Source organism: Pecten maximus, chromosome 7 (assembly GCF_902652985.1).
Source record: "Pecten maximus chromosome 7, xPecMax1.1, whole genome shotgun sequence".
Lineage (NCBI taxonomy): Eukaryota > Metazoa > Mollusca > Bivalvia > Pectinida > Pectinidae > Pecten > Pecten maximus.
The window spans coordinates 2680706-2700348 of record NC_047021.1 but is presented as its reverse complement, the minus strand read 5'-3'; the positions used below and the strand labels follow the sequence as shown (position 1 = coordinate 2700348).

Here is a 19643-nt window from a genome sequence, read left to right as displayed (position 1 = left end):
ACTTGGTCCTGTTTCAGTATATTTGGTCCTGTTTCGGTATATTTGGTCCTGTTTCGGTATATTTGGTCCTTTCTCGGTATATTTGGTCCTGTTTCGGTATATTTGGTCCTGTCTCGGTATATTTGGTCCTGTCTCGGTATATTTGGTCCTGTCTCGGTATATTTGGTATATCACGGTATAATTGGTATATCTCGATATATTTCGTGCTATCTCGGTATATTTGGTCCTGTTGCGGTATATTTTGCCTGTCTCGGTATATTTGGTCCTGTCTCGGTATATTTGGTATATCACGGTATAATTGGTATATCTCGATATATTTCGTGCTATCTCGGTATATTTGGTCCTGTTGCGGTATATTTTGCCTGTCTCGGTATATTTGGTTCTATCTCGGTATATTCGGCCTATCTCGGTATATTTGGTCCTGTCTCGGTATATTTGGTCCTGTCTCGGTATATTTGGTCTATCTCGGTATATTTGGTCCTATCTCGGTATATTTGGTCTATCTCGGTATATTTGGTCTATCTCGGTATATTTGGTCTATCTCGGTATATTTGGTCTATCTCGGTATATTTGGTCCTGTCTCGGTATATTTGGTTCTGTCTCGGTATATTTGGTCCTGTCTCGGTATATTTGGTCTATCTCGGTATATTTGGTTCTATCTCGGTATATTTGGTCCTATCTCGGTATATTTGGTCTATCTCGGTATATTTGGTTCTATCTCGGTATATTTGGTCCTATCTCGGTATATTTGGTCTATCTCGGTATATTTGGTTCTATCTCGGTATATTTGGTCCTGTCTCGGTATATTTGGTCTATCTCGGTATATTTGGTCCTGTCTCGGTATATTTGGTTCTATCTCGGTATATTTGGTCTATCTCGGTATATTTGGTTCTATCTCGGTATATTTGGTTCTATCTCGGTATATTTGGTCTATCTCGGTATATTTGGTTCTATCTCGGTATATTTGGTCCTATCTCGGTATATTTGGTCTATCTCGGTATATATGGTCTATCTCAGTATATTTCGTGCTATCTCGATGTATTTGGTCTATCTCGGTATATTTGGTCTATCTCGATGTATTTGGTCTATCTCGGTATATTTGGTCCTCTCTAGGTAGATTTGGTCTATCTCGGTATATTTGGTCTATTTCGGTATATTTGGTCTATCTCGGTATATTTGGTCCTATCTCGGTATATTTGGTCCTGTCGCGGTATATTTTGCCTGTCTCGGTATATTTGGTCTATCTCGGTATATTTGGTCTATCTCGGTATATTTGGTCCTTTCTCGGTATATTTGGTCCTATCTTGGTATATTTGGTCTATCTCGGTATATTCGTCCTATCTTGGTATATTTGATCCTGTCTCGGTATATTTGGTCTAACTCGGTATATTTGGTCCTATCTTGGTATATTTGGTCCTGTCTCGGTATATTTGGTCTATCGCGGTATATTTGGTCCTGTTTCAGTATATTTGGTCTATCTCGATATATTTGGTCTATCTCGGTATATTTGGTTTATCTCGATATATTTGGTCTATCTCGGTATATTTGGTCCTATTTCGGTATATTTGGTCCTGTCTCGGTATATTTGGTCTATCTCGGTATATTTGGTCCTGTCTCTGTTTATTTGGTCTATCTCGGTATATTTGGTCCTATCTTGGTATATTTGGTCCTATTTCGGTATATTTGATACTATCTCGGTATATTTGGTCCTATCTCGGTATATTTGGTCTATTTCGGTATATTTGGTCAGTCTTGGTATATTTGGTCTATCTCGGTATACTTGGTCCTGTTTCAGTATATTTGGTCCTGTTTCGGTATATTTGGTCCTGTTTCGGTATATTTGGTCCTTTCTCGGTATATTTGGTCCTGTTTCGGTATATTTGGTCTATTTCGGTATATTTGGTCAGTCTTGGTATATTTGGTCTATCTCGGTATACTTGGTCCTGTTTCAGTATATTTGGTCCTGTTTCGGTATATTTGGTCCTGTTTCGGTATATTTGGTCCTTTCTCGGTATATTTGGTCCTGTTTCGGTATATTTGGTCCTGTCTCGGTATATTTGGTCCTGTCTCGGTATATTTGGTCCTGTCTCGGTATATTTGGTATATCACGGTATAATTGGTATATCTCGATATATTTCGTGCTATCTCGGTATATTTGGTCCTGTTGCGGTATATTTTGCCTGTCTCGGTATATTTGGTCCTGTCTCGGTATATTTGGTATATCACGGTATAATTGGTATATCTCGATATATTTCGTGCTATCTCGGTATATTTGGTCCTGTTGCGGTATATTTTGCCTGTCTCGGTATATTTGGTTCTATCTCGGTATATTCGGCCTATCTCGGTATATTTGGTCCTGTCTCGGTATATTTGGTCCTGTCTCGGTATATTTGGTCTATCTCGGTATATTTGGTCCTATCTCGGTATATTTGGTCTATCTCGGTATATTTGGTCTATCTCGGTATATTTGGTCTATCTCGGTATATTTGGTCTATCTCGGTATATTTGGTCCTGTCTCGGTATATTTGGTTCTGTCTCGGTATATTTGGTCCTGTCTCGGTATATTTGGTCTATCTCGGTATATTTGGTTCTATCTCGGTATATTTGGTCCTATCTCGGTATATTTGGTCTATCTCGGTATATTTGGTTCTATCTCGGTATATTTGGTCCTATCTCGGTATATTTGGTCTATCTCGGTATATTTGGTTCTATCTCGGTATATTTGGTCCTGTCTCGGTATATTTGGTCTATCTCGGTATATTTGGTCCTGTCTCGGTATATTTGGTTCTATCTCGGTATATTTGGTCTATCTCGGTATATTTGGTTCTATCTCGGTATATTTGGTTCTATCTCGGTATATTTGGTCTATCTCGGTATATTTGGTTCTATCTCGGTATATTTGGTCCTATCTCGGTATATTTGGTCTATCTCGGTATATATGGTCTATCTCAGTATATTTCGTGCGATCTCGATGTATTTGGTCTATCTCGGTATATTTGGTCTATCTCGATGTATTTGGTCTATCTCGGTATATTTGGTCCTCTCTAGGTAGATTTGGTCTATCTCGGTATATTTGGTCTATTTCGGTATATTTGGTCTATCTCGGTATATTTGGTCCTATCTCGGTATATTTGGTCCTGTCGCGGTATATTTTGCCTGTCTCGGTATATTTGGTCTATCTCGGTATATTTGGTCTATCTCGGTATATTTGGTCCTATCTCGGTATATTTGGTCCTATCTTGGTATATTTGGTCTATCTCGGTATATTCGTCCTATCTTGGTATATTTGATCCTGTCTCGGTATATTTGGTCTAACTCGGTATATTTGGTCCTATCTTGGTATATTTGGTCCTGTCTCGGTATATTTGGTCTATCGCGGTATATTTGGTCCTGTTTCAGTATATTTGGTCTATCTCGATATATTTGGTCTATCTCGGTATATTTGGTTTATCTCGATATATTTGGTCTATCTCGGTATATTTGGTCCTGTCTCGGTATATTTGGTCCTGTTTCGGTATATTTGGTCCTGTCTCGGTATATTTGGTCTATCTCGGTATATTTGGTCCTGTCTCTGTTTATTTGGTCTATCTCGGTATATTTGGTCCTATCTTGGTATATTTGGTCCTATTTCGGTATATTTGATACTATCTCGGTATATTTGGTCCTATCTCGGTATATTTGGTCTATTTCGGTATATTTGGTCAGTCTTGGTATATTTGGTCTATCTCGGTATACTTGGTCCTGTTTCAGTATATTTGGTCCTGTTTCGGTATATTTGGTCCTGTTTCGGTATATTTGGTCCTTTCTCGGTATATTTGGTCCTGTTTCGGTATATTTGGTCCTGTCTCGGTATATTTGGTCCTGTCTCGGTATATTTGGTCTATCTCGGTATATTTCGTGCTATCTCGGTATATTTGGTCCTGTCTCGGTATATTTGGTCTATCTCGGTATATTTGGTCCTGTCTCGGTATATTTGGTCCTGTCTCGGTATATTTGGTATATCACGGTATAATTGGTATATCTCGATATATTTCGTGCTATCTCGGTATATTTGGTCCTGTCGCGGTATATTTTGCCTGTCTCGGTATATTTGGTTCTATCTCGGTATATTCGGCCTATCTCGGTATATTTGGTCTATCTCGGTATATTTGGTCCTGTCTCGGTATATTTGGTCCTGTCTCGGTATATTTGGTCCTGTCTCGGTATATTTGGTCTATCACGGTATAATTGGTATATCTCGATATATTTGGTCTATCTCGGTATATTTGGTCCTGTCTCGATATATTTGGTCTATCTCGGTATATTTGGTCTATCTCGGTATATTTGGTCTATCTCGGTATATTTGGTCAGTCTCGGTATATTTGGTCCTGTCTCGATATATTTGGTCCTATCTTGGTATATTTGGTCCTATCTTGGTATATTTGGTCCTATTTCGGTATAGTTGATGCTATCTCGGTATAATTGGTCATATCTCGGTATATTTGGTCCTGTCTCGGTATAATTGGTCTTATCTTGGTATATTTGGTCCTATCTCGGTATATTTGGTGCTAACCATGTAGACACTGGTGATGATCTAATGGTCACGGTAGTATTTATAGTTGTACTAGGGTCGACCTTCACCTTCCTCAACAGGTCTCTATTGTTTCCCTTTTCCATTAGTCATAAAATCGAATCTTCTTTGTAACCAGCATTTCAATTGACTTGCAGCATATGTCATGGGTCTCAAAACGTAAATGATGACACCGCCCTTTGTAACTTCACTTCTAGTTGGCTGACACAGTGGCGTAATTATTTCTAGGAGAACAGAGTCCATCCAAACATATGACAGGAATCGTGTACAGCAGATTAAACTATAAGGATTAACTTCAATTTAATTATAATGTAATTGAGCCAGAAAACGACAAAGGGAGTTTACCTTCATCATCAACCGTTTAGAGGCTTATTATAGTCTTGCAGAATGGTGGGATTTTCAGCTTGGCCCCATATCTGAATTTATTCAAGTCATGATGCCCTACCTATCTGCAAAATTTCATGTTTTTACTACAAAACCCACAATTCTACTGATATATGCACCATTCCGTCGGACTATTAAGAGTCTCCTCCGACTTTTTATGGCTCAATAACGAAATGGATATTAGAGTTAATCCTTAATTATCAATGAAAAAAAAATGAAAAAAATGATTGTGTTCAGTTTGAGATAACATTTTTATTTTTTTTTATAGAAAAAAAATTGTATAAAAAACTATTTGGCAATGTCTTTTGCACAATACATTTTAAACTGTACAATATACACTGTACAATGTATTATGATTATCAATGAAAATCATTTGGTCTGGAAAAAATATCATATTCCACCGACATAAAGTATCCCCATTGACTTCCGGAGTTTTACATGATAAACACGATCTGTTTTCTAATTAATAGTTTGACGTGGTTACCAGTCGTAAGGTGAAATATTTGGGACGTGCTTCAAAACACAATCCAGATATACAGGCTTCAAAATATCATACAGATAAAGTTTGGGATAGGATTGAAAATATTCTTTAGATAATATTTGCAGTACGATATTTCTTTTAATTTGCTCTATACATGTATATGTGTGCTCGGAGACTTAAGTGGAAATTTATATACAATATTTTTCTGATAGGGCCGACTCTATTGATGGTATATCTTTACAAGGTTTTAACAAGATAAGTTCATTTTAGCCAGAGGAACAACTGGAATATGATTTATCTCCGATGTCAGATAAATAACCTTGAGGATATTCGTTAATATACAAACAAAAACAATAAAATATAAACAAGAGATATATCCTATATGGCAAGCAAAGTAGAGTCATGCTGATCAAAATCCAATTTTATAAGGTATATTATATAATGCATAACATATTTTATATAATTTGATTTAACAACTAGAGCCACCTTCTTTCAACAGACAACAGAAGACTTCGCTCGCCGTAATCACGGGTATTAGAGGGACCCAGTAGGTATTCCTTGTGGTAAGTATCACTGGGCCGTAATCACGGGTATTAGAGGGACCCAGTAGGCATTCCTTGTGGTAAGTATCACTGGGCCGTAATCACGGGTATTAGAGGGACCCAGTAGGCATTCCTTGTGGTAAGTATCACTGGGCCGTAATCACGGGTATTAGAGGGACCCAGTAGGTATTCCTTGTGGTAAGTATCACTGGGCCGTAATCACGGGTATTAGAGGGACCCAGTAGGCATTCATTGTGGTAAGTATCACTGGGCCGTAATCACGGGTATTAGAGGGACCCAGTAAGTATTCCTTGTGGTAAGTATCACTGATTTAGGAAAGAGTGCATAGTACCTTGATAGGCAAGAATGTCTATATGAATAAATTAATCAATTATATGTTAAAAACTAAAACTGGAAATAATTTCAATTTTCTACAGTTTCAGAGAAGTACTACGTTTGCGGTGGTTCTCGGAAGGGTACAGAATAAAGATGATTTTTCAAGTCCACATGATCTGTAGTCTGTAGGAGCCTGGACGTTATAGTGTCCCAATCATCCTGAGATAGAGGTTCGTACTGGGTGTCGTCCGTCCTACACGATAGAATACAGGTCCCTATCAGTAGTATAGACATGGTAAGTGCCATGAGTACAGCTGCCAAGGCCAAGCTTCTTCTCTCCACACTCAGAAGTAAGGAGTTCTCTGTAGGGAGAATAACACTTTATATGATAAAACAGCTGTCGAATATTCATATATATACATTTTAATTTGTGAAGTCGACGACCAAAGCATGTTGTTTCCCAACGTACGTACATCTCTCGACAAGTCTATACACCGTAGCTAAAGACTCCCTCCGAACTCTTTGGCACATCAACACCCTACTCCTGAAACCCCTCCTTCCCTCTCCACTGTGGGCACGTCCCTACCTTCTCTCCGAACCCTTCCTTCCCTCTCCACTGTGGGTACGTCCCTACCTTCTCTCCGAACCCTTCCTTCCCTCTCCACTGTGGGTACGTCCCTACCTTCTCTCCGAACCCTTCTTTCCCTCTCCACTGTGGGTACAACCCCACATCCACTCCGAACCCTTCCTTCCCTCTCCACTGTGGGTACGTCCCCACATCCACTCCGAACCCTTCCTTCCCTCTCCACTTTGGGTACATCCCAACCTCTCCCGAACGCTTCACTTCCTCTCAACTGTGGGTACTTCCCCATCTCCTCCCCGAAGCCCTCCTTTCCCTCTACAGTTTGGACACATCACTATATCGTATCCCCGAATCCTTCCTTCCCTTTCCACTTTGGGCAGGTCACCACATCCTATCCGAAGCCATTCACTGCTTCTGTTTAGAAACATCACTATCCCATCCCCGAAGCCTTCCTTCCCTCTCGCTTTTGTAACATCACTATCCCATCCCCGAAGCCTTCCTTCCCTCTCGCTTTGTAACATCACTATCCCATCCCCGAAGCATTCATTCCCTCTCGCTTTTGTGACATCACTATCCCATCCCCGAAGCATTCCTTCCCTCTCCACTTTGAACACAACACTATCCCATCCCCTAAGTTTTCCTTCCCTCTCCACTTTGAACACAACACTATCCCATCCCCGAGACCTTCCTTCCTCTCACTTTTGTGACATCACTATCCCATCCCCGAGGCCTTCCTTCCTCTCACTTTGGTGACATCACTATCCCATCCCCGAAGCATTCCTTCCCTATCCACTTTGAACACAACACTATCCCATCCCTGAAGCCTTCCTTCCCTCTCGCTTTTGTGACATCACTATCCGATCCCCGAAACCTTCCTTCCTCTCACTTTTGTGACATCACTATCCGATCCCCGAAACCTTCCTTCCCTCTCCCTTTTGTGACATCACTATCCGATCCCCGAAACCTTCCTTCCCTCTCCCTTTTGTGACATCACTATCCGATCCCCGAAACCTTCCTTCCCTCTCCACTTTAAACATTTCACTATCCCATCCCCGAAGCATTCCTTCCCTCTCCATTTTGAACACAACACTATCCCATCCCCTAAGTTTTCCTTCCCTCTCCACTTTGAACACAACACTATCCCATCCCCGAGACCTTCCTTCCTCTCACTTTTGTGACATCACTATCCCATCCCCGAGGCCTTCCTTCCTCTCACTTTGGTGACATCACTATCCCATCCCCGAAGCATTCCTTCCCTCTCCACTTTGAACACAACACTATCCCCTCCCCTCAGTTTTCCTTCCCTCTCCACTTTGAACACAACACTATCCCATCCCTGAAGCCTTCCTTCCCTCTCGCTTTTGTGACATCACTATCCGATCCCCGAAACCTTCCTTCCTCTCACTTTTGTGACATCACTATCCGATCCCCGAAACCTTCCTTCCTCTCACTTTTTTGACATCACTATCCGATCCCCGAAACCTTCCTTCCCTCTCCACTTTAAACATTTCACTATCCCATCCCCAAAGCAGTCCTTCCCTCTCGCTTTTGTGGCATCACTATCCCACGAATTCCTTATCTACTTCCTCCATTTTTCGACACATCCCGGAACCCCCTAACCTCTGTGTTTCTTTCTCCCTTTGGACATGTTTTCCACTAAAGCTATCATGCTTAAACCACGTATTTGTTTTGTAGTCATAGATTTTAGCCACTGTCTCATTTGCCTGGAAGGAACTGCTGACTATCAAGTTCAAACAGGAAAAAGCATTTGAGTTGAAGGACAGGCGTAATGAAACAGTATAATGTGTATAACTTAACTCACCAAACGAATGGAGTCTCTGTTTCCATTCTGCCTCCAGTGACGAAACGTCCGGGACCAGGGATGTCTCATTTTTGTCCCCTACCGGGCAGCAAGTAGGTGGCGGTACCTATCGTTAATAAATAAAACAACAAGTAGGTGGCGGTACCTATCGTTAATAAACAAAACAACAAGTAGGTGGCGATACCTATCGTTAATAAACAAAACAACAAGTAGGTGGCGGTACCTATCGTTAACAAACAAAACAACAAGTAGGTGGCGATACCTATCGTTAATAAACAAAACAACAAGTAGGTGGCGGTACCTATCGTTAATAAACAAAACAACAAGTAGGTGGCGGTACCTATCGTTAATAAACAAAACAAAAATTAAGTAGGTGGCGGTACCTATCGTTAATAAACAAAACAATAAAGTTTTTTGATAATATCTTAAACCACGTGTTTCTTGCATGTGTATATGTTTGTCCCGATCAAAACTGTTGCGACTTGAATTAATTACCATTGCGCCGAGAACAAACGTAAATGGCCTTCAGTCAAACAGCAAACTAACGGTTTTATTGAACACTACACGCTAATGTGTTATATAAACTTTAACTTGTTATAAAAGTATCTAAATTCAAATCAAGCTAGTGTGTCAACAGTGTTATTGTGTAGTACCTGTGAAATGAGATATAAAAACTATAGATCTCGACATCTGTTGTCTGGCGTGACACATTGATACGGATGCTGTATCAGCATCGGTGACTCACATCAACACACCTATACGTCTACAAAAATATAGACTCGCGTTTTACATAACTGGTTTGTAAGAGGATAAAGGTAATTGTCTCCATAGGTACACTGTATATTGATCTAGGATAATGATATATATATAATGTTAGAATATACTTTACAAGATTTTTAGGTTACATTCATCCTTGGTCCCTGATGAAAAACATACTAAATATAGTTCCTTACACTTCACAGCCAACGGACTCAATTTTTATCTGGGATGGTACGAGAATAGCGATGTCCGCAGTGAAATAAGGTGTAAAATTTGCGGAAATACCTTGAATTCAATTGAGCGAAGACACTCCCACACACACCCCTATATATAGCTAATTTTACCCCCTCATTTCCACACTATATCCCTCTGTACTTACAGCCGCGAACTCCGCGATAGAGATCGCCAACATGTACCTCGCCGTCCGGAGACTGACCATGACCAAACAAAGTGTACCAAAGTGGATGGACAGTATTTCCAACAGCAACAATTATTTGAAATCAACAAATAATTTCAGAATTTATGATGAGTTTCCAAGAACATATAAAATTCATATGTTCGTATGCATAATGATATATCTGATAACTTTCCAAGTTGGGATATGTTCTCTGACGTCACAAGAGGTATCCACGTTTAAACACCTGTTTTATCAATTCCTGTAATTAAGACCTATATTGTTCTCATTGTGTTGGCCTTCTGTCTAAAAACGTCCGACTTTGTTGATTTAGTGTAATAAAACGATTCTGACCAATCTGTTCCGTTTTTCTAACGTTTTGTTACACATATTCCGTTCCTTTTTTTTTAACGTTTTGTTCCACATATTCCGTTCCGTTTGTCGAACGTTTTGTTACACATATTCCGTTCCATTTTCCAACGTTTTGGTACACACAGTTCGCTCCGTTTTTCTAATATTTTTTGTTAACAGTTAAAATGTTTAAAGAGTGCTCGGTATGCCGTATAATTACGGTGCTGTGTTGACCATTGGCTGTAGGAGATTCTGTCGGACGTCCGCTGTGTGGTATCAGAGATCGGATACGTACTGAACACTCCGTTATCAATGTGAAACATGGGAAGATGACAGCTGGTATCCTAGTACATCTGTCCTATTGTTATATCTGTACATGTATACTCATTGTGACGTCACTGTCACAGGTGGGATGGCTACAACAGGTACTTTGTGGGCAGTTACATGCAGTAATGCACGCACCTTACAGTCGTCACAATTTAATCGGATCGCAGACCTTTAGTATATCCTTATATATCTGGTATAGCAATGGTGTCGTGTTCTTATTTACGTACTGTATCACATGTACTTATATATATATATATAACATACATGTAGTTACACAGGATATATCGCTATCCTGTATATATAATATACATGTAGTTACACAGGATATATCGCTATCCAGTATATAACATACATGTAGTTACACAGGATATATCGCTATCCTGTATATAATATACATGTAGTTACACCGGATATATCGCTATCCTGTATATAATATACATGTAGTTACACCGGATATATCGCTATCCTGTATATAATATACATGTAGTTACACAGGATATATCGCTATCCTGTATATATAACATACATGTAGTTACACAGGATATATAGCTATCCTGTATATATAACATACATGTAGTTACACAGGAGATATCGCTATCCTGTATATATAATATACATGTAGTTACACAGGATATATCGCTATCCTGTATATATAACATACATGTAGTTACACAGGATATATAGCTATCCTGTATATATAACATACATGTAGTTACACAGGAGATATCGCTATCCTGTATATATAATATAAATGTAGTTACACAGGATATATCGCTATCCTGTATATAATATACATGTAGTTACACAGGATATATCGCTATCCTGTATATAACATACATGTAGTTACACAGGATATATCGCTATCCTGTATATATAACATACATGTAGTTACACAGGATATATCGCTATCCTGTATATATAATATACATGTAGTTACACAGGATATATAGCTATCCTGTATATATAACATACATGTAGTTACACAGGATATATAGCTATCCTGTATATATAACATACATGTAGTTACACAGGATATATCGCTATACTGTATATAACATACATGTAGTTACACAGGATATATAGCTATCCTGTATATATAACATACATGTAGTTACACAGGATATATAGCTATCCTGTATATATAACATACATGTAGTTACACAGGATATATCGCTATCCTGTATATATAACATACATGTAGTTACACAGGATATATAGCTATAACATACATGTAGTTACACAGGATATATAGCTATCCTGTATATATAACATACATGTAGTTACACAGGATATATAGCTATCCTGTATATATAATATACATGTAGTTACAAAGGATATATCGCTATCCTGTATATATAACATACATGTAGTTACACAGGATATATAGCTATCCTGTATATAATATACATGTAGTTACACAGGATATATCGCTATCCTGTATATATAACATACATGTAGTTACACAGGATATATAGCTATAACATACATGTAGTTACACAGGATATATAGCTATCCTGTATATATAACATACATGTAGTTACACAGGATATATAGCTATCCTGTATATATAACATACATGTAGTTACAAAGGAGATATCGCTATCCTGTATATATAATATACATGTAGTTACACAGGATATATAGCTATCCTGTATATATAACATACATGTAGTTACAAAGGAGATATCGCTATCCTGTATATATAATATACATGTAGTTACACAGGATATATCGCTATCCGGTACAAAGGAGATATCGCTATCGTGTATATATAACATACATGTAGTTACAAAGGAGATATCGCTATCCTGTATATATAATATACATGTAGTTACACAGGATATATCGCTATCCTGTATATATAACATACATGTAGTTACAAAGGATATATCGCTATCGTGTATATATAATATACATGTAGTTACAAAGGAGATATCGCTATCCTGTATATATAACATACATGTAGTTACAAAGGAGATATCGCTATCCTGTATATATAACATACATGTAGTTACACAGGAGATATCGCTATCCTGTATATATAACATACATGTAGTTACAAAGGAGATATCGCTATCCTGTATATATAACATACATGTAGTTACAAAGGAGATATCGCTATCCTGTATATATAATATACATGTAGTTACACAGGATATATCGCTATCCTGTATATAATATACATGTAGTTACACAGGATATATCGCTATACTGTATATAACATACATGTAGTTACAAAGGAGATATCGCTATCCTGTATATATAACATACATGTAGTTACACAGGATATATCGCTATACTGTATATAACATACATGTAGTTACAAAGGATATATCGCTATCCTGTATATATAATATACATGTAGTTACACAGGATATATCGCTATCCTGTATATAACATACATGTAGTTACAAAGGAGATATCGCTATCCTGTATATATAACATACATGTAGTTACAAAGGAGATATCGCTATCCTGTATATATAACATACATGTAGTTACACAGGATATATAGCTATCCTGTATATATAACATACATGTAGTTACACAGGATATATCGCTATCCTGTATATAACATACATGTAGTTACAAAGGAGATATCGCTATCCTGTATATATAACATACATGTAGTTACAAAGGAGATATCGCTATCCTGTATATATAACATACATGTAGTTACAAAGGAGATATCGCTATCCTGTATATATAATATACATGTAGTTACACAGGATATATCGCTATCCTGTATATAATATACATGTAGTTACACAGGATATATCGCTATACTGTATATAACATACATGTAGTTACACAGGATATATCGCTATCCTGTATATATAACATACATGTAGTTACAAAGGAGATATCGCTATCCTGTATATATAACATACATGTAGTTACAAAGGAGATATCGCTATCCTGTATATATAACATACATGTAGTTACAAAGGAGATATCGCTATCCTGTACATATAATATACATGTAGTTACACAGGATATATCGCTATCCTGTATATAATATACATGTAGTTACACAGGATATATCGCTATACTGTATATAACATACATGTAGTTACAAAGGAGATATCGCTATCCTGTATATATAACATACATGTAGTTACACAGGAGATATCGCTATCCTGTATATATAACATACATGTAGTTACAAAGGAGATATCGCTATCCTGTATATAATATACATGTAGTTACACAGGATATATCGCTATCCTGTATATAACATACATGTAGTTACACAGGATATATCGCTATCCTGTATATATAACATACATGTAGTTACACAGGATATATCGCTATCCTGTATATATAATATACATGTAGTTACACAGGATATATCGCTATCCTGTATATAACATACATGTAGTTACACCGGATATATCGCTATCCTGTATATATAACATACATGTAGTTACAAAGGATATATCGCTATACTGTATATAATATATATGTAGTTACACAGGATATATCGCTATCCTGTATATAACATACATGTAGTTACACAGGATATATAGCTATCCTGTATATATAACATACATGTAGTTACACAGGATATATCGCTATCCTATATATAACATACATGTAGTTACACAGGATATATCGCTATCCTGTATATATAACATACATGTAGTTACACAGGATATATCGCTATCCTGTATATATAACATACATGTAGTTACACAGGATATATCGCTATCCTGTATATAACATACATGTAGTTACACAGGATATATCGCTATCCTGTATATAACATACATGTAGTTACACAGGATATATCGCTATCCTGTATATAACATACATGTAGTTACACAGGATATATCGCTATCCTGTATATAATATACATGTAGTTACAAAGGAGATATCGCTATCCTGTATATAACATACATGTAGTTACACAGGATATATCGCTATCCTGTATATATAACATACATGTAGTTACACAGGATATATAGCTATCCTGTATATATAATATACATGTAGTTACACAGGATATATCGCTATCCTGTATATGATATACATGTAGTTACACAGGATATATCGCTATCCTGTATATATAACATACATGTAGTTACACAGGATATATAGCTATCCTGTATATAATATACATGTAGTTACACAGGATATATCGCTATCCTGTATATATAATATACATGTAGTTACACAGGATATATAGCTATCCTGTATATATAATATACATGTAGTTACACAGGATATATCGCTATCCTGTATATAATATACATGTAGTTACACAGGATATATCGCTATCCTGTATATATAACATACATGTAGTTACACAGGATATATAGCTATCCTGTATATAATATACATGTAGTTACACAGGATATATCGCTAAAAGATTATCGCTACCAACGTCTTCATCTTTATGCTTGTCGATGCTGAAGGTCATATGAAGTTATATAAATGTCATGTGAAGGTATGTAAATGTCATGTGATGGTCTGTTATTGTCATGTGATGGTCTGTTATTGTCATGTGATGGTCTGTTATTGTCATGTGATGGTCTGTTATTGTCGTGCGATTATTATGTGATTATAATTGTGTAATAAACATTGTACAGTTGGTGTACAGTGACAACAGATATAAATCCTACAGTGTACAGGAAGTTCGTATAATTAGCTTATTCGTAATCTACACGAAGTCTCCTCGATATCCTTCACTTAACGAAATTCCTTAAATAAAACATTTCCGTATGAAAGCGTTACATAATTTTAGGGAAGTTTATGACTAAGAACATATTATTATGTTAATGGGATATTATACAATCATAAAATATCATCTCCCGAGAAACCGAGACCTGAGGTTCATGGCAATAGGTTTATTTTTTTCCTGACGAGGTCGTGTCCTCTTAGTTGAGGATCGGTAAGGAACAAGGAGGCTGTTAGAGTTTACTTTATTCTGGATAGCAACCTCCCATTGGTAAGTACAAATCGCGTCAGGATCGAGAAAAGAATAATCCTCTCACTGAGGCGGATAACTAGATAAAAATATACATGTACTGTCTCTGAGAGAGGCGACTAATGTGTACTAATGTTTCCTACTGTGGATATCTGCTTATCCGTTACATTTCCGTAGAGTCGCCGTATACAGCCTCCAGAGGATCTCGAGTAGCAGTGATTTCCTTATACAGAAGTTATTTCCTTATTTATTTTACGGAAGTCTACTTACTGGTATATAATAATGAGAGAAAAAAATGAGCTCTGTGCTAAATATACATTCATATATGTATATGAGATGACAATTCATGTTCTATACAGGTATACAGTATAGCTAGTATCGTCGTAAACAGGTTAAACCCACCCTTCCCATTGATCACGCCACCCGACCTAAATACCGAGCGTTATGTCCCAGTTCTCAACACACATTCTAAACTTGATGTTTACAAGCTCCAGCCTGTAGTAACAACATCAATATATAGTAGTTCTCAACTAATATATAATTTACACTACAGCAATAAGGATCAGCCCCAGATTTTATGAGTATGTATGGAACCATTGCGAAATACCATCGGACCATGTTGTATATGACTTGGGTAACATGGGGTTACATTATAGGTTCCTGTAACACAAATGTTGATACTTTGTCAGGTTATACCCCGATCGTGGAATATAATCAGTATATCTATACTACTACAATGTACCATGATCAACCTGGACGATGTAAACAAACACGTGTATCGAAGTAAAACTTACCGGGTGAAGATACACGACGTTCCATGGACAAACGGCCGCCGTTCCCGGGCAGTGAATATCCCTGAGTGGCCATCAGGATCCCGATGGAAACTTTTTACTGAATTTTAGTTAAGTAATCTTCATATTTCAGTGTGTCCGGTCTCCGAAGTGAAACTAGAGCGTGACCGATCACCAACCGTGTCCGATCAGTGGTGCCAGTAGGATAACACCGGTGTCGCCTTAACTACCCCAAACACACACGTACAATGGCTATATATAATCTCTCTCTCTATATATATACACCTGTCCCCCGGTACGTACTGGCCGACGATTCCCTGGCCGACACCTGGATAGAACGATGCCATGCAGCATCGGATACACAGTAAAGTGAAATATAACAATAAAAATAATAAATACAAATATATCAATATCAATTCAGTTATTTATACGTGTTTTATTATTGATTGTTGACTTATGAGAGGATAAGCATATCCGGAAAATAATGAAACAGGACAATCCGGATTGAGAGTGCGATTTTCTTATAATTTAATTTTGTATGAAACACGCATTTTCATTGGCTGAAAAAATTTTGTTATGCCTCCATAACAAAATTTTTGACGTTGCGAAATGTAACGTCATTTTTGATTGGCTGATGACGTTGCGTAATAATTTATCACAGAAAAGAGTTCGCCAAAGAAAGTGAAATATCTTGGGTGTGTATAAGACGAAATTAAATTATAAGAATTAACATTAATTATTTTTTCTGTTATACAGTCATAACATAAAAAAACTGGAGTGTACTCTCTTCATAAACCGCTTCGCGGTTTATTTAGAGTACACTCCAGTTTATTCTGTTATGACTGTATAACAGGAAAAATAATTGATGCTAATCCTTAAATAATTATGTCTTGTATCTGACGCCGTGAATGCAAAAGTCACATAGTATAATACTTTAGTGATTCGGTGCCGAAGAGTGACAACGCGCCGTGCGAGGTACTTTGGTCGCATTGAGAGGGTACTTTTGTTGCAGAGCGCACTGTCGCGTAAATTACCCCGCAAATGCGACAAGGTGACATATTTTTATGTCGCTCTGTCACGTAATTTTGTCACATTGTTCAGTGTCCTTATTTCGCGCGACGCAATGTCGCTCTTCGCATGGCGCATTATCGCGCGCTCTTCGCTTGGCGGGGGCGCCACTGCGACAATACTACATGTTTAAATTAGTCATCATAGACGTCCAATGATCATAATCCATCATGGACATTTATATCCAAGAGAACGAATTGTTAGGTTACGGACGATCTGTTTGTTGTAAAGTCTTGTTATGTTTGTACGATACCGTGTACGTAAATAGTGTTGTTTATGGTAATCAGCTTAGAACATATCATACTTTTAAATATGATTCACAGACATGTCATTATGTCAAAATGTATGTCAAAAACATAAACGGTAAGTTTTATTCTGTGTAATGCAGGAGTGGTTATCTCCCTTTAGTCATTAATATTCTGTGTAAGGAGTGGTTATCTCCCTTTAGTCATTAAGAGGTAGGCACACACCACAGGGGCAAGTGACCCCCCCTGCAACAACGTATGTGTAAATATTGTAATATGTATATTACATTTTATAGGACTAATTTCATGTTGTGTTTTGTAAAGAGTTTGAAGATGAAGAAGTTTATATTCATTAAGAATTTGTCGAGAGTTTCAGTCAGTCTTAGCTATATTCAGTTGTATTCTATGTAGAGAATGTAATGAACTAGACAAATTTTATATGTGATGTGTTCAAAGTTACCTAGAGTAGAAAGCCTATGTTTGAGTTGCTTCCATTAGATTAGAAGTTAACTTATAATAAACCGTTTAAGGTTAACGGCCTACATTCGTAGTCAACGTAAATTATAGTCAGTATATGTTGCACACGGTCCGTGGGACCAGTGGTCAGTGCCTAGATTTAGAGTTATAATTAGAAATGACGTTATAGGGGTTTAGAGACGCCCATATTTCAGGTTAAAGGTCAGGATTGGTCAATTGACCACATTAACTCTCAGGGGATATAAAAAGACTTGGGGGTTTTGCATACGCAGAAATAATTACACCACTGTATCAGCCAATTAGAAACGACGTTACAAAGGGCGGTGTCATTATTTAATTGAAAAACTTCGCCGTAGCCGGTCCCAAGCCCGCGTTGAGAAAGGAGGAGGGGATCACCAACTGACAACATCTAACAGTCACCCTGGACTAAAGTTCTAACCTAGAGTCGCGAGTAGAGGTTGTAACCTAAATCGAGACTTTAAACCAGCAACATCAACATCAACAGCATACGCAGTTCTCCAGTAGTTTTTAGACCAAACGGACCTGAGTGCCGTTCGGATGTAAATATGTAGCTTTAGATTTGTTTAAATGTGTGTGAACAGTTAAGTGTGAATGCGCCGGCGATAGTGTGGAAGATGGATGAAACTTCATTGGATTATATTGTACCTTCGGGGTTTTCATATGGATTAATAAATATCAGTAAACTTTATATCCTGTGTTGAATTATGTTTATCGCACCACAACCGTCCCAAAAGAACTTCCACGTCCCGTGTTTATGGAGAGCGGATACCTTGCTACATAATTGTACTTCAGTTTAATGGTTGATATCTGTGATTCTCATGAAGTCTGAAGTTTTATTATGCGTGTTTTATGAGCACAGTATCGTCTCTAATAAGCAATTTTTGGCTGGGCATGTTTTTTTTAACTCCTATACACTTCTGTAAGAAAATTGTGATTTCATTTAAACATTTGTAAGTGATGCTTGACACCTAAATAAAACAATTAAACTTGAACTTGTATTAAAAGTAACTAATCGTGGACTTTACCTTAAACTGCTGTCTGATACATTTACGCCACGTGATTTGAAATGTGATGTGTGGTGAGACTCGATGGAAACGTTATACGGTCACAACCATGACATACCTGTGAATGAAACGCGTACGAGGATCGGCATTTTCAGAATTCTAAGTAAATGTATATAAGTGTATCTAAGGCTTCCCCAGTCCTCACTGTGATAACATTGACAGCGTCACTTCCCCAGTCCTCACTCTGATAACATTGACAGTGTCACTTCCCCAGTCCTCACTCTGATAACACTGACAGTGTCACTTCCCCAGTCCTCACTCTGATAACATTGACAGTGTCACTTCCCCAGTCCTCACCCTGATAACATTGACAGTGTCACTTCCCCAGTCCTCACCCTGATAACATTGACAGTGTCACTTCCCCAGTCCTCACTCTGATAACATAGACAGTGTCACTTCCCCAGTCCCCACTGTGATAACATTGACAGTGTCACTTCCCCAGTCCTCACTCTGATAACATTGACAGTGTCACTTCCCCAGTCCTCACTCTGATAACAT

The 19643-nt window shown here is 37.6% G+C and overlaps 1 protein-coding gene across 2 annotated transcripts; it reads right to left on the bottom strand.

Moving 5' to 3' along the window:
- Nucleotides 1–5190: 5190 nt before the first annotated feature.
- LOC117331326 lies at nucleotides 5191–16515 on the bottom strand. Of its 2 annotated transcripts, none has more exons than XR_004533468.1 (3): nucleotides 16274–16515; nucleotides 8719–8824; nucleotides 5191–6675 (listed from the first exon to the last, which is right to left on the bottom strand). XR_004533468.1 is itself a non-coding variant. In XM_033889996.1 (3 exons), exons 1-3 carry the CDS (start codon nucleotides 9914–9916, stop codon nucleotides 6428–6430), a joined length of 414 nt encoding a protein of 137 aa, XP_033745887.1. In that variant the 5' UTR covers nucleotides 9917–10263; the 3' UTR covers nucleotides 5191–6427. The 2 variants fall into 2 exon arrangements, 1 of the variants encoding a protein (XP_033745887.1); XM_033889996.1 differs by lacking the exon at nucleotides 16274–16515 and adding an exon at nucleotides 9857–10263.
- Nucleotides 16516–19643: the final 3128 nt, after the last annotated feature.

Bases quoted from the DNA above. Each gene is read 5' to 3' on its own strand.
- LOC117331326 (XM_033889996.1), bottom strand. From the start codon at position 9,916: ATGGTCAGTCTCCGGACGGCGAGGTACATGTTGGCGATCTCTATCGCG. The intron at 8,825-9,856 runs GTAAGTACAGAG...TATTAACGATAG, and splicing joins CTATCGCGGAGTTCGCGGCT to GTACCGCCACCTACTTGCTG. The intron at 6,676-8,718 runs GTGAGTTAAGTT...TTCTCCCTACAG, and splicing joins ACAGAGACTCCATTCGTTTG to AGAACTCCTTACTTCTGAGT.